At 35.1% G+C, this 16,963-nt stretch overlaps 1 protein-coding gene across 4 annotated transcripts in view; it reads left to right on the top strand.

Moving 5' to 3' along the window:
• The window catches only part of KDM6A (lysine demethylase 6A), a 295,823-nt gene that overhangs the window by 192,229 nt on the left and 86,631 nt on the right, over positions 1–16,963 (top strand). For all 4 annotated transcript variants that reach the window (XM_077145579.1, XM_077145578.1, XM_077145577.1 and 1 more), the window contains exons 9-10: positions 10,969–11,062; positions 14,735–14,861. In XM_077145579.1, the coding sequence (XP_077001694.1) occupies positions 10,969–11,062; positions 14,735–14,861 (221 nt within the window). The remainder of the gene's footprint in view (positions 1–10,968; positions 11,063–14,734; positions 14,862–16,963) is intronic.

Genomic DNA, 16,963 nt, shown 5'->3' with positions numbered 1-16,963 from the left:
TGATCCTGAGGTTTTCTTTGAACGTGTTGACATTAATGAAGTGGTTAAGTTAAACAAAACAAAAATGCCTTAATAAAACCAAAAGTGGATTCTTTGTAAAGACCCATAAAATGGAATAAATATAGAAGAATTTCTTTTGGCAGAAAATAAATGGTCACGTTTTATCTAAGAACGAGTAAAAAAAACTTGAATAGGCGAGTAAGCTTTCTATTTTTATCCATGGTAGTTAAACACTTAACATTTTTTAAAATGTAAAGTCAGACAGACCTCATGATTTCACAGTTTTTATTAGCCTTGAATTTTAAAGGTATAGACTGTCTCTCTATTTATTTTGTTATTAAAACATTACTTATTTTTAGATAGATATGCCAAAATTTAAAAATCTTAAGCTTTCTCCTCCCTCCTTTTCCCAGTTACCTGTTCCCTTCCCCAACATTGAGTGTTACTAGTGTTTTTAGTATCCTTTCAGAGAAACCCAGTACATATATAAGCAAATTCATATGCATATGTGTACATATATTTCTTGCTTTTCTTTATTTTATTCAAATGATAGCCCTTTTGACCTTGCTTTATTTTTTTTTTAATTTAGCATATCTTGAAAATCATTCCATATCAATATATGTAGAGGTGTATTATATTCATTTGCATAGTTGTACTATACCTAATTTAACCATTTCCCCTTTGAGGGGTAGTCACATATAATGCTATTTTTTAAATAACCTTATTAACAAAAATTAAGTTCATCTTTTACATTGTCTTCTGTCAAGCACTAATGTAGTCCCAATCACTGTAGACTTGTTTGATTTATGTGTATCATAAAAATAAATTCTAAATAAAGAAAAATAAAATTCAGCTGTTATTTAAAGGTACAATAAGTACATCATGACTATGTAGGATTAACTCCACAAAACAAAAATCAATTCAAGGGAAACTATCAATATTGGAAGGAAGAAAATAAGGAAGTTTCTAAAAAGAAATTAATACTATAGAAACGAAGAAGAAGATAGTAAATCAAAACCTAGATATTCTAAAAAAAAAAACACTAGCTAACTTGATCAAGAGGAAGTGGGGGAAAGCACATATATACACAATAACATAAACTATGGAAACAGAAGAAATTCAAAATATCAAGAGAGATTACTTGCAGATCTCTATACCGATGAGTTTAATAGATGTCCATCTAATTAAAATGGACCAAGAAAATAGAGATTACCAATATTGACCTCATTAGAGTTAGAAAGATTGAAAAGTCAAATTCCATAAAAACTTTAGAAAACATTACCAAGTAATACTATATAGAAAACACTATGCCCAGATGGTTTTAAAGAGATCTCTCAAACCTTTATAAACCACATTTCCAGTGCTCTATGTATTATCTCAGAGCATTGGAAATGAAGCAAAATTTCTTTGTTTAAATAACTTTTTATTGTAGTAACGTGCAATTCGAATTTCCCTTGTTAACTGATTTCAGTGGTTAAAATTCAGTGATGTTAATTGCATTCAGAATGTTACAACATTATTTACAATGATCTAATTCTTTTTTTTTTAAGCAAGTAGGTAGGGAATTTATTAGGTACACGTGTAAAAGAACGTGGAAGCATTTTCACCAGAAATGAAAGATGGAGGCCGAGAGACAGTAGGTAGTGTGGGGCCATTTGCTTTTATAGATTAGTTTTTCTTATTTCCCCACCCCTTTCTTTGTTCAGAACTCTCCCTCCTCTTGGAATGGTACTTTACCTTAAGTGGGTAGTGCCCCCAGGGTGTTTGTGCCAGACATGGTTCCTCCTGACCTTGATTTACTGTCCTTGTTTAAGGGCTCCTTCACGTTTTCTTCTCTCTGCCTGTTCTAGCCTACCTCAATTCCCCTCAGAGTTTGACCCTTAATCTTTTTTTTTTAATTAAAAAAATTTTTGAGATATCTTCACCTGCCATACAGTCTATCCAAAATATACAGCAAATGGCTTACAGTATCATCACATAGTTATGTATTCATCCCCAGGATCATTTTTAGAACATTTGCATCACTCCAGAAAAAGAAATAAAAAGAAAAAAGGAAAACCCCATACATCTCATATCCATTACCCCACCCTCTTATTGACCACTAGTATTGCAATCTACCCAATTATTTTTTACCTCTTATCTGCATCCTCCCGTTATTTACTTATTTTTGTCTTTATTTTTTTAACTTTTATTTTGCATAGTATAACATATATACAAAGCAAAGAAATAAAAAAGCAATAGTTTTCAAAGCACTCTTCAACAAGTAGTTACAGGACAGATCCCAGAGTTTGTCATGGGCTACCGTATGATCCTCTCATTAATTTTCCTTCAAAGGCTTAAAATTTTTTTATCATCACAATCGACTTTTTTCCCATCTTTTTTGTGAAAAATAACATATTCAAAAAAGCAATAAATTTCAAAGCACAGCACCACAACTGTAGAATATATTTCAGAGTTTGACATGGGTTACAATTTCACAATTTTAGGTTTTTACTTCTTGTTGCTCTAAGATATTGCATACTAGAAGAGATACCAATTTAATGATTCGGCATTCATTTTCATTTGTTAACTCCTATCTTCTGTATAACTCCACCATCACCTTTGATCTTTTCAGCCCTCTCTTTAGGGGTGTTTAGGCTATGGCCATTCTAACTTTGTCATGTTGAAAGGGTCTGTCAATAATACACGGTAGGAAGATGGAACTATCTGATGTTCTGGAGAGGCTGGGCTAGTTTTCAGGACTTATCTGGTCCAGGGACCCATCTGGAGGTTATAGGTTTGTGGAAAGTTGTTCCAGTACATGGAACCCTTGTGGAATCTTGTATATTGCTCTAGGTGTTCATTAGGATTGGCTGGAATGGTCCTGGTTGGCCGTTGGCAGGTTATGATAGGTAGCAATGTCTAACTGAAGCTTGCTTAAGATCAACCTCCAGAGTAGAGTTCGACTCTATTTGAACTCTCTCTGCCACTGCTACTTTATTAGTTACACTTCTTTTCCCCCTTTTGGTCAGGACAAAATTATTGATCCCTCAGTGCCAGGGCTGGATTCATCCCTGGGAGCCATGTCTCATGTCGCCAGGGAGACCTTCACTCCTGGATGTCATGTCCCACGTAGTGGGGAGGGCAATGATTTCACTTGCAGAATTGTTGGCCCTTAATTTTAAAGTTTGCTGATGGACAAAGGTGTTTTCTGTAGCTGCTTCCTGCTTGTCAGAGGGTGTAAGTCCTGCCTGACAAGGCACAGACTTTCTGGCTATCTTAAGTTGAGAGGTGCGAAGTCTGGAGGGGCAGTTGGAAGGGCTGAAAATCCTCGCATTAGCATTAGTTTGATGTAAAAGGCTTATAATCTGGAAGAAATAAATATGGTGAGGAATTTAAAAATGCAAGGGATGATTAATAGCAAAAGGAGGATAGAATTGAGCGGACCTAGGAGACACATTAGCCAAGAGAGACTGTGAAAGAGGGAAAGAAATGATCATCCTTCAGGTCCTCGAGTGAATCTTAGCTGGGCGGCTAGTTCCTGCTTAACTGGGGAATAAGAAGGTGCATGTGACAAGTTAAGGTGTGCAGGAATGAGATTTAGAAGGGGCTTGAATGATTGGGCTGTGGCCTTAGTTGTTGTGTTGGCCTGGTTATTTCTTCAGATGTTAGTATTATTTCGCTGATGGCCAGGGCAATGAATTACAGCTATTTCTTTCGGCAAGAGCACGGCATTTAAAAGATTATTTCTTATGGTGTTTAAATGGGAGAAGGCCTCAATCTTTCTACACTGCCTGCATGAGCCCGCAGGACTAGGAAGGAATAGCCTTTTGCTCTCTCCTAGTTCTAGAGCTCAGGTGAGGACAATTAGTTTTGCTTTCTGAGCTAAATCCCTAGGGGGCAGGACTTGGGCTTTTCTCTAGTTTGGCTGACTATCCATCCCATACTTTGCTTTCTTTATTTTTTGGTTAATGAAGCTACTTTTAGAAATAAAAATATATGACAAATTAAAATTTTTGTCCTGTTTTACCTTTACACATTTACTAGGGTTATATTAATTAACAGACAGAACATAATTTATATATTTGCCTTGTTGCTCTTTTAAAGTCCTTTTTGTTGAAGATGAAGTTTTGATTTATAGCTGACCACATGTAGTTTTAGAAAACTGACCACATGTAGTTTTAGAAAACTTTAGAGCAATGTGATTGACAAGTAAAGTTGGTTATTTCACAGATTAGTATGAGAATATAACATGGATAGTGAGAATATATGTTTTTAGGAATTTTAAACAGTTTTTAAATATATGAATAACATTTCACCCATACAAATTTAGTTAACAGAAGGATAGAAAATCTTTTTAAATTATTGTAATACTTTTTAAACACTTTTTCATGTAATATGTTGAACTATTTTAGCGCCTCACTGTAAGAGATGAGAGAAATTTTTTGTAACAGTTTTCTTTTAAGAGTGAGAAGACTTGTAAATAAAGGATGAGAAGGTCAACATAGACAACAATGATATTGTTTTGATGTGATATAAAATGTTTTATCTTTTAGACTACTCAGATGGTTAAGAAAAGCTATAACTTTTAATTAAGAGCAGTTTAATAGAGAGCAGCATTGCCTATGACAGAATTCATTTTTATAAACTCTATAACTTCTGTAGTTAGCAGTGACTACAAACAAGATTTACTTTTTATTTTGGTGGTGGTGGTGGTGGGGTATATGGTTCGGGAATCGAACCCGGGTCTCCCACATGGAAGGCGAGCATTCTACCACTGAACCACCCATACACCCAGGATTTACTTTTATATTAGGAATATGTTAGTTTACAAAATTAACATATAACAAGACTGTACTTTGAGGCACTTGGAGGCTAGTAAGGTTCCTGCTGCTAAGGCATTTTTAAAGATATGGGAACTATTTCAAAAACCTTTGGAGCAACAGTAAGTGAGCTGGGCAGGAATTTTATTGTTAGGTTCTTGCTATTCAAAAATCAATCAGGCATTGTGAGTTAGGGGGATATAAGAATGAATTTTTAAGCTATAGGACTGAAAATTTGAAATTAGGGGCTACTCAGCAGATTCACCCCAGGATACCTTCGTGTTAGACAGACTGGTTTATTTGCTTAAGGATTTTTTTTGGCGGGGGGTGGGGGGTGCCAAGAGACCTTGATTTAGTAGGGGCCTTGGGGCAAACGAGTGGGTACACATTATTTGGGTTTACTAGTCTTAAGATGACCCACAGGGAATGAAAAAGATCCCTCCCTAGAAGGGGGGTGAGAATTCACGGATAATGAGAAATTGATGGGATATTAGAATGTCTTCAAGCTTACCAAGGAGAATGATAGTGAAGGTTTTAGTTTTGGCTTTACTGTTAACTCCTATAACTAGGCAAGTTGAATGGAGGTAGGCCCAGAGTGGCAGTTTAGGACAGTTTTAATTAAGAAATTAATACTCTTACCTGTTATGTCAAGTGTCACCTTGGAGCTCCTCCATGTTGGTCAGATGTGAAGTCAGCAGAGCCATACGCAGCTTTGGGCACCCTTGATCTTCTTCGGTTGCTGAGAACAAGTCTTGAGGGACTGTCCTGTGCCTTCGAGAGACATTGCAGTACCTGGGCCCGAAGCCCATGTTGGTGGCACCTTGGGGCAAACCCCAGTGGTTCCCAAGATTGAGGGTTGTTTTAAGGTTTCTGGCACCCTCTTTGCCAGTGGCCCTTTGACTCACAGTTGAAGCAAGGCTTTTGAGGCTTAAAGCCATAATTTGGGTGACCTTGAGAGGACAAGACACTGTTAATAGCAACTGCATTAAGTTAAGCCTATTTTCTGGTCTTTTGCTTAACCTCTCTTTGCTTTCTCCTCCTCCTTGGCCTTATTTTGATTTTTAAAGACAGAAAAGGCAGTTTCTAATAAATCATTAATGGGAGTTTATGGCCCATGGAGAGCTTTTGCAGCTTTCTCCAAGTGTCAGGGGCAACTATCTGATGAAATGGGTACCCAGCAAAATCTGACCTTCCCAGGAATCTGAGCTTACATTAGTGACTTTTTAAGGCTTACACTAGTCTTCTCTGGAACAGAGCTGGGTTTTTCTCTTTCTCCTGAGTGATTTTCCTTAGCTTATAACAATTAACTGGCTTGGTGGCACATTTTTTCAAGCATGTTAAGAAACAGATGTTTTTCTTTTAATATAAATTGAGACATGGGCATAATACAAACTACAAGTCCCTCTCAGGTCTTTATCTTGATAGAGAGCTATAAATATTTGGGCGTGGGGAATTTCTGACTATTTTCCCTGTCTTTTACATACCAGAGGATGATATTGTAATTGAGCATCCCATTGAAGGACTATGCTTCCCCGTCTTTTAGCTTATGTTGACTGTTTGGCATCTCCCATTTTCTCTGGAAAAGGAATAAAGAGGAGCCTTTATTCTGGTGTGACTGCATGGCATCCCAACATATGCCAGAGCTGGGCATTTTCTTCTCCACCAGCCTTGTCACTTGGGAACATGGGGAGTAAAGTTGCTGGTGGTCCCCGTGACATTCCTCCCTGGAGATGTTTAGACTTATATTTCTTAGGTGGGGGCTCTGGACCTACCTGAGAGAAGTCTAGGGCAACACTCCCAGGAATACTTTTGTCCTCTAAAAAGAGAGCATAACTTGGAAGAGAAGCTTTATATTCGGCCGCAGTGTATTTTAATAGAGACTACACCAGGATTTGGGGAGGCAGGGTGGGGGGGGGGGGGTATTTAAGAGAGGATTATTTAAAATAATTACTTTTCTCTATGAAGAAGGGTTATGAAAAAGTTCTTGATAGTCTTCCTAAGCATAACAATTTGCAATAGCCCTTCATGGGTTTGTTCTGATATAAGGCCATAAAAGCTGTATGTAAGGAATTTCTTGCCACTTTCCCTTCCTCACAAAAGAGGTATAAATTGTAAGGTAGGATTATAGCTGACGGTCCTGTTTGTGGGCCAGCGTTGACCATCCTTCAGTCAGTATTGTAGCCCAATTTTGTAGTCAGCTGGAATACTTGGAGCGCTACATATTTTAAAGAAAGAGAGGAAAAAAGGCAGATTTCTGTACCAATAATCAGCGGCCTTGGTTGCTAGCCTGCTGTTTCAAGTGCTCATCCTTTGGGCCCATCAGATCAGGCATTGGGCATTCCCTGGGTCTTCAAAGACTCAAGAGACAGATGGCCTAGTACCACCCGGAAGCTGCTGAACTGACCTACTCATCTTCAATGGCGTCTGTGCTTTTAACTTACTGCTTAGATTACTGTCTAAGAGACTAGAATGAATCTGCTTCAGATAAAGAAATTCTAGGAAGGAGGTTTCCCAGGTGCCAGCCCTGGGTGTTGTCATGATTGAGCTAGAGGAAAAGAACACGGCAAGGAAATCAGGCTCCTTTTAAGAACATGGCTTAGTATGTTTTTCAGGCAATCAGAGGGGTTTAGGTATGGACATATTGTAGGACAGGGCTAGGAATGAGGCTTCTTCTGTCTCTTAGCATAGATCTTTTTTTAAGAAAGTGAATGCATACCCAACAGCCTATTTTTTTCCCCAGCTATTGATTCCTTCCTGCACTGGGTGACACCTTCAAGGGGACTAATAACGCACTGGGACTTGAGATGTAGCAGACAAAGAAAGGGAAAGACCTATAGAGAAAAATGAAAAATCATCAGAGCCAGGTTGCGAGGGGGGATGGGAGGTTGGGGGGGGCGTGGCAGAGCAGGTAGGTTTACTGGCTTTCACAGCTCAACTTACTCTAATCATAGCCAGGACTTCTGCTTATGGTCAAATCCTTACTTCTCCTTACTCCTGGCTTTTAGGGGAAGGTACTGCCATTGGAAAGTATTCAGTTTCCATGCTCCTAAACCAGAGGTGACTTCCTAGAATGTTAAAGATAAACCTTGTTTGGTACAAGAATCAGTAGCCTAGAATTCAGTGTTATGAAAGATGGAATGTTTCAAAAGGCATAGAAAGCCAGACAGAGGAGAGAGGACAGTTTCTGGAGACGAGGGGAGCTCTGTGGAGGAGGTGAAAAGTGGAAAGACTCAGCAGAAGGGTCCTCAGAGGGGAGGGAAAGAGACAGTGTGGGGAAGTTTTGGAGAGCTGGGGAGAGAGAGTCAGATCCCAAAGGGCGGTATCACCCGCCACCATGAACCTCCTTGGATCTTCACCACATGAAGATGGGATGTCTGCCACCTTTAAGGAAAGAGCCCAGTGGCTTGGGGTGAATCAGGTTTGTGTCCTGGGAGTGCTGGATCAGAGCCCCTAGATTATGCCAAGTGGGTGGGGAAGAGAGAGAGAGAGAGAGAGAGAGGGAGAGAGAGAGAGGCTTTTGGCTTCCAGATTCTTGGCTGTGCCAAGAGAAAGAATTCAAGGGTACAGCCCAGATAAAGCAGGTAGAAAGGAAATTTATTGGATACACATGTAAGAGAACATGTGGGCACTCTTTCAAGAAAAGAAAGATGAAGGGTGAGACACATCTCATTCCTTTTTGAATCAAATATAACATTGATAACTGAACCTAATAAAAACAGTACAAAAAAAAAAGAACCCCAATATACAGACCAATATCAGTCATCAAAATTAATATAAAAATATGAAATAAAATACTAGAAAATAGAGTCCATTACCTCATTAAGAAAATAATATATCATGACCAAGTGGGATTCATTCTAGGAAGGCAAGGTTGATTGAATATTAGAAAATCCATTATCATAATAAAAGAAATAAAGAAAAAATTTAATCATTATCACAGTAGATTATGAAAAAACCTTTGACAAATTCAGCACCCAATAAAAATACTTTTAAAAATAGGATATTGGGCAGGCAACGGTAGCTCAGTGGCAGGATTCTCGCCTGCCAGGCCGGAGACCTGGGTTCAATTCCCAGTGCCTGCTCATGCCCCCCAAAAAAGGATATTGAGGGTTATTTTTTTATCCTGATAAATTTAATCCTAAAGCCAGTATCTTACCTGGTAGGAAAACACGAAAGGCACTTTCACTAAGATCAGGAGCAAGGCAAAGATGTCCACTGTCTATACCACTTTTCATTATTGTACTATACAGGTATTTAGCCAATCCAGTTAGACAAAAGCAATCAGTTGGAGGCCCAGATTACTTTACAGAAATTAATAGCTTTCAATAGCAGTAATCAGTTAGACAATGGAATGTTAGCGAAAAATCTCACTTACAGTATCAGTGAAATAAATACTTAGGAAGAAATTTAAAAGAAATGTGCAAACCTATATGAATAAAACTTTTAAAACATTTCTTAAAGATATAGAACAAGATTTGAACAAAATGAAAGCTTCTGTTCTTGACTAGGATGATTCAACTGTATAAAGATGTCAGTTCTAACACAACACCAATAAAAAATATCAACACGCTTTTGTGAGCAGTTAGACAAGTTGATACTAAGATGATATGGAAAAACATGCAAGAATAGCCAAGAAAGCACTAAGAGGAAAATTGTGTGTGAGTATTTAACTATGCCAGATATTAAAATATGCAATAAACCCTATATAATTAAAAAAGTGTTGTTTTTGAATGTATCCTGACAAATAGGCAGAAGAATATGAAAACCCCAGAAATAGAGCCAAGTACATAGAGAAATTGAGTGTATGATGGAGGTAATATCTTAAATTACTAGAGCAGGGATGGATTTTTAAAATGAAGAGTTCTGGGACAACAAATGGTGATGTGAGAAAAGATAAAAGAAGTCCATAACTGACACCATACACGAGAAATAAACTCCAAGTGAATTAGGTTTGAAATGTAAAAAATGAAATGTAAAAGTATTAGAAGAAAATATTATGAATTTTTAACCTCGATGTAGGGAAAGACTATAATTATGCCTTAAAATTCTGAGACAATAAAAAGATTGTTCAAAATTTGAAGGCAAAAATAATATTTGTGTGGCAGAAAACACCAGAAATTTAATGCCTCTCATTTTATTGATGTTGAGAGTCATAGTTTATGTGTTTTGCCTGCTGTTCATGCATTTAGTTTCGTATTTCTGCCCTCTCTTATTTGAAAGATTTGTTTACACAGGCAGCTAGGTACTAGGTACTAGTAGTGATATGAATAGAAGCCACTTCAGTTCATTGTTCAAGTATGTTTTAAAGGTAATATTTATGATGTTTTCTTTTGTTGGTTTTTTCCTTTTGTTTTGGAGTAGTTTTCTTGAACTTTGTAACAGTAATGAATTTCAGTCATTTTAGGGAGAGAATTTTGAGTATATGATTTTATTTAGAGATTGACTTATAGAATCTTAAATCTTACAGTATTAGACCATAACTATGGGAGGCTTGATGTTTTAAAAATCATATTTATTATAAATATTTTTGTAGACTGTTTTATATACCAGAAGCTATCTTTTAAATTTAGGTTTTTAACTGCTTTTGTATTTACTTAGATTTTGTAAAATGTTTTTGACATATGTTCTATTGTTTATTAAGTTGCTTGGGAATTTAGGAAGTTTTCTAGGCAGATGGATTATACATTTGGAGGTAGAATACTTTAACTTCATTAATATTATTAAAGTTGAGATTGTTTATGGTATTAAATAGGTTGAGGTGGTTTTCTCTTAAACTATTGGAATTTGGCAAATAATTCAAAGGTTGTATTTTAGTGATACTTTGTTATTGACTGTTTTACTGGTGTTAGGTACTCTGAACCTTGGGCTATTACCCAAAGCTGTCTGAGGTTAAAGAAACTTTCATGAGTGGAATTAGCACTTTTTCTTTCAGTTCTTTTTTAAAAATGTGCTCAAGCATCAATATTATGTAAATCTAAATATATATGCGAGTTCTTTGAAATTATTTTTAGTTTTTAATTGTCATTTTCTAAATTATTTTAGTTGTCTTCATTTTTTTGAAAAATTAATTCAAATTAGAATCATCAATGCAATGTTGGAATCAAGTGTGTTTATAGTTAAGGATTATATGTTGCTTTACTCTAAATTGCCTTTTCCTTCTGTTTAGAGGAAGTATCATTCTGCAAAGGAAGCTTATGAACAACTTTTACAAACAGAAAACCTTTCTGCACAAGTAAAAGCAACTGTCTTACAACAGTTAGGTATGTAATAGTAGACATTTTACATATTGTAAGTGCTTCTCTTTATGTTTGTTAAATGCCAGGAATGACAGATATGTGGCTCATATATTCTCCTTTCCTTTATTTCCTGGAGTTGATAGAATTAATCTGAACCCAACATATTTCTACCCTCTGCCAAGCATGATCCATCTCAGTATAATTCACTTGTGCAGTTAGTCTTTTTAAATTCTCAAAATTATTCCCTAGTACTTAAACCAGGACAAAGAGAATTGAATATTTTCTTTGTACCAGTGCTATGCTTAGCACTCTGTGATGTAAACAAATTGATGTGCTTAGTCATTCATGGTTACTGAGCTTGCTTTTCATAGTTTTATCGATAATATTAACTAACAGAAACATTTTACCTAAAAATTACAGAGCTTCTAATACTGTAGTTTCTGTAGGCACGCAGTTTTATTCTCATGTTGAAGATGAGGGACTCTAGCCATTTGGAGGGAATGTATCACTATCATTAAGAAGAGAGTGAAGGAGATCCCCAGCATTTTATCTTGTTGCTTTGTTATTGAGACATTTTTCTTGTCAGTATTTGGTATTTGAATTATTTTTTTAGCTTCTGTTTCTTTTTTTTGTTTTTTTTTTTTTGGTTTGTTTTGTTTTTTATGTAGGCAAATAACATATCAGTTTTTAACTATGTTGTAATATGAATGTTTTCATAATGTGATGTTTTACTATAATTTAAAAAAAATATTTTTATTGACAAAACAACATACAAACGTGAACATTCCATACTTGGCTCACAATATCATCACATAGTTATATATTCATCACCATGATCATTTCTTAGAACACTTACATCACTCCAGAAAAAGAAATAAAAAGAAAAAACTCATGCATACCATACCCCTTACCCCTCCCTCTCATTGACCACTAGTGTTTCCATCTGCCCAATATATTTTAACCTTTGTTCCCCCTATTTTTTCCATACCCCTTACCACTCCGTTTCATTGATCACTAGTATTTTAATCTACTCAATTTATTTTGACGTTTGTTCCCCCTATTATTTGTTTATTTTTTATCCATATTTTTTACTCACGTGTCCATACTGTAGATAAAAGGAGCATCAGACACAAGGTTTTCACAATCACACAGTCACATTGCGAAAGCTGTATCATTATACAATCATTTTCAAGAAACATGGCTGCTAGGACATAGCTCTACAGTTTCAGGTGCTTCCTCTAACCACTTTGATACACCTTAAACTAAAAAGGGGATATCTATAGAATGCATAAGAATAACCTCCAGGATAACCTCTTGACTTTGTTTGAAATCTCTCAGCCACTGACGCTTTATTTTGTCTCATTTCTCTCTTCCCCCTTTTGGTTGAGAAGGTCTTCTCACTCCCTTGATGCTGAGTCCCAGCTCATTCTAGGATTTCTGTCCCATGTTGCCAGGGAGGTTTACACCCTTAGCAGTCATGTTCCATGTAGAGGAGGGAGGGCAGTGAGTTTGCTTGCCGTGTTGGCTGAGAAAGAGAGGCCACATCTGAGCAACAAAAGAGGTTCTCTAGGGGCAACTCTTAGGGCTAATTTTAAGTAGGCTTAGCCTATCCTTTGCACTGATAAGTTTCATAGGAACAAACCCTAAGATTGAGGGCTCAGCCTATTGATTTGGTTGTCCCCACTGCTTGCGAGAATATCAGGAATTCTCCAGATGGGGAAGTTGAATTTTCTCCCTTTCTCTCCACTCCCCCAACTGCAAATACTTCTTTATTTACTGTACAAATCATTCTGCGATTTATCAGGGTATCACACTAACCTGGGCAAACCTACAAAATTTCATGCCCTATTCAAGGTTCCATGTACTTATGCTGTTCACTTAAACTGTTTGTATTAGTTAAATTAGGAAATTCACTAGTCAAAATATAAATTTCGTATGAAATAAACATTTCTTGCTTTAGTCTCACATAGAAGTTGAGGTTTTAAAATATGAATGACCATCTATTTTCAACACCCTGCAATATTGGCATTTCTTTGTTCTTCAGTTTAATATAATTTTAAACTAATTTAAGTTTAGAGATTATTGTTTATTGTCATGATACTAATATGTCTCATATGGTTAATAATACTTAATAAACAACATTGTCTTCATATGAAACCTTTGTTTTTAGTTTTATTTTTTAATTTAATCTTTGGTTAAGATTTTACTTGAGTTCTCCATACTTTTAAAAATGATAAAAGTTTTTAAACATTTATTTTAAATGGTCCATATACACTGTTTGAGGGAAATGAATTTGTATCTTTAAATTAAAAACAAATTTATTAGTACAGTACAGTAAAAAAAAGGTTTTGTGTTGATTCTTAAGTAAATAGAACAAAGTGATGCCTTTAGAACTGATTACAGGCTGTTTTTTCTCACCACCGTATTTCTAATTAAGTTTTTATGTATTTTGGTTTCACTGAAGTATATCTAGTAAAAATATGTATACCTTTTAATTTTAGGAAATGGATTGAAATAATTTTGTTTTAGCTATGTTTGCACAATCTCTTCATTGACAGTGGCTTACTGGATTTCAGAATATACAAGTAAATTTTCATGATTTTTTTAAGAAAAAGATTTCTGTAATTATTTGAGTCTAATTTATGCCTGCATATCAAGCCATCCTACTTGCTTGTCAGTACTGCTTAAGCAGCTCCTTTTAGAGCCAGTTACTCTAGGTCTTGTAATTACTAATAATAGCATAAGAGATAGGGGAAGAACAGAAATGATGAATAAATGTGTGGTTGACTTAAAATTCCTTAATGTGTAATAACTAAATCCCCTTAAAATATATTTTTGGGCACAGCAAATATAATAAATACAGAAAATAATGGTTCTTATTTTAATGAATATATAACAGAGCAATTTATTTATTTATTTAAATAAATGCAAAATACTAATTTTATATTAATTTTATTTTATATACTTGAACTGATCCACAACTGAAATATGATTCTTTGGTGAATTAAACCAAATTATTCCTGTGTGGCTTGAAGGTCTGAATATAGTACATCATAATCCACTGTTTCGACTGATTATGTAGCCATCTGGTTCTAAATTTATTTATTAAACAGACATTGGTGTTGCCTGCTCTATAATTCTTATTTGCTTGTTTGAACTACTTTTCTTATAGCTGTGGGCTTTTTTTTGGTCAAATGATTTACGGTTTTTATTTTTTAAAGGGTGTGAATGTATATGAACAATGCCCCAGTACGTAGAATTGTATGTGTGTTTTATTCTGAACTATCATTTATTATATTAATCATATATTCAGTTCTTGGGAATAAATATTGAGTTGTTAGACTCTCTTGTAAACTTTTAAAATGCATTTAATTTTTACATGAAACAGAAATTAAGATTCAACATCTTCATATTGTTTGTTTTACAACTTGGAATTTTTTCAAATACCAAATTTAGAAAAGAAATGAAAATCTATGGTTTGTAATCTACTAAGTGTCAAGTCAGTGCTTAAAATAGTTTTAATTTCTCTTGAATAAGAAGAGCACTTGGTGGCTTTGTACCTGCTTTTGAGAAACAGACTTGCTTATGACCAGAATTGACAGATTTTTTACATTGTTGGAATGTGTTTTCCAAGCTAAATGAGTAAATTGACTGAAAAGAGTGTTTTGTTTGCTATTGCTAATCTTTATTTTTTAGGTTGGATGCATCACACTGTGGATCTCCTGGGAGATAAAGCCACCAAGGAAAGCTATGCTATTCAGTATCTCCAAAAGTCATTGGAAGCAGATCCCAATTCGGGCCAGTCCTGGTATTTCCTCGGAAGGTGAGACTTACCAGACACTTATGTTTTACCTTTGTTTATTTTACCTATGAGATTTGATTTAGTGAATTTTCCTTTTTAAGTACCTTATACAAAAATTCCTGTAAGATGAAAAATCAAAGAAAACTTCTGAATGTGGCACTTTTCTTATGGCATAATCTGGTCTAGAAGGATATTTATTTTGATTATTGGATTTTCATTGGATTTGAAGTATTGCTAGTTTTTAAAAGTCTTCGTATTTTTTCAATTAAGTGTTTAAATTCTTTTCCTTCTGATTTCTAGTATTTTCTCTCTAAGTCTGTTTAACATAACAGAAAATTAATTTCTCGTTCTGCCTGATGACTACCAATAACCAATGTAAGCTTGCTGTTTATGGTTTTAATTAATATTATATAATGCAGATATATACTCTTTAGGGACATATTTGGTTTAATGGCTCTCAGTTCACTGTTCTCCTTAAACTCTTACAGAAACAATGGATTTGTTAGATTAGAAAAATGATGTAATGAAACTAGTGCAAATATTTTTCTGCTAGTCTGTAAACTTTTCTTTAAATTTTCATACTTTGAAGGTCTGAATTATACTTAATAAATATATGAAACATACCTTATATATGTATCTGATAGATTTTATTTTTGGAACATGATCAGATTGTATTTTGGTTCAAAATCAGTTTTAGCTTTCATGATAATGCTGGAAAGATCCATGTGCTAGGAGCCAAGAGACTTGGATTTAAGTCCTGACTCCTCCTATTTATGGAATTATAGATGGTACAGTTATACCTCTTGAGATCTCAATTTTCTTTTTGTTTTTTGTTTTTTTCGGCATGGGCAGGCACCGGGAATCAAACCCAGGTCTCCAACATGGCAGGCGAAAAGTCTACCTACTGAGTCACTGTGGCCCACCCTCAATTTTCTTTTAACCTATTAAAATAAGGAGACTGTATTAGATCACTGTTTCTCAGTGGGGGGTTATTACCCCCACCCCCACCCTCACCCCCCAGGAACATTTTAATGTCTGGAGAATTTTCGTTGTTCCAACCAGAGGGAGTGCTACTGTCATCTAGTGGGTAGAGGAAAGGGTTGCTGGTAAACATCCTACAATGCCCAGTATAGCCCCCACAGCAAAATATTATCTAAACCTAAATGTCAGTAGTAGGAAATTGAAAAGCCATGGGTTTAAATACTTTTCCACTCTAAAGGCTTCATGCAAATTATACTATTTTTGTTTTAATTGTAAACTTTGTGCGTTCTTCCTTTACATAGGAATATTTTATTTTGAGTAATTTGCCATGTAATCAAATTTTATTCAGTTTTTTGCATGTGTTAATTTTTCCCTTAAATTTAGGAAAATATATTTATTTGAGAGAGAATAATATTAAGATATTTCCTTCTTTAAAAAATATTTGGTTATGCGTTAATAATTTACAATAAGTATTGACTGAAAAAGGTGCCTGTTTTTGGCAGGGATTTTCTAATCTATCCCCACCTCAGGCTTGAAAAGATGGAGAGTCCACACTTTGTCTTTCTCTTCCACTTAAGTTTTCTGGGAGCAGGAACTAGATCTTATCATTTTTGTATCTTGAAAAGCAAAGTAGCTATTCAATAAATGGAATAAATGAACTAACAACATTTATGTTCAGAGCTATCATGATCACTGCTATTAGTGTTGCACAGTGCATTGACTGTAAAGCAGCAGGCCTAGTACCGGGAAGTGTGGAGTGCCTAGTCATTGCCTCTCGTTTTCAGTTTATATATTAAAATTTATTTTAATACAGATTAGAAGGAATGTATATTGGGAAATATCTTCATTTTGATCCAAGATAAAGATTGGTAGCTTAATACAATACAGTACTATGGATGTCTTTTTAGCATGTTTTCTTAATTCTAGGTATATAAGATATACAATGAAACATAATTTAACTTATTATTTTAGTAATGCTGAATTTTTTTTCCTAGCTAATTTTACTTTTTAAAACTATGAGATGGATTTTATTTTAACTGTTTTGGATAAATTTTCCAAATATACAGCATGTTACGAACTTTTCAAATAAAGGGTACTTGTCACAGTTTAACTCATTAGTGGTTTCAAGATTTTTGTTTTAT

The sequence above is a fragment of the Tamandua tetradactyla genome, chromosome X, assembly GCF_023851605.1.
Source record: "Tamandua tetradactyla isolate mTamTet1 chromosome X, mTamTet1.pri, whole genome shotgun sequence".
NCBI classification, from domain to species: domain Eukaryota; kingdom Metazoa; phylum Chordata; class Mammalia; order Pilosa; family Myrmecophagidae; genus Tamandua; species Tamandua tetradactyla.
The sequence above is the reverse complement of the archived record's forward strand: the minus strand, read 5'-3'. Positions and strand labels throughout refer to the sequence as shown.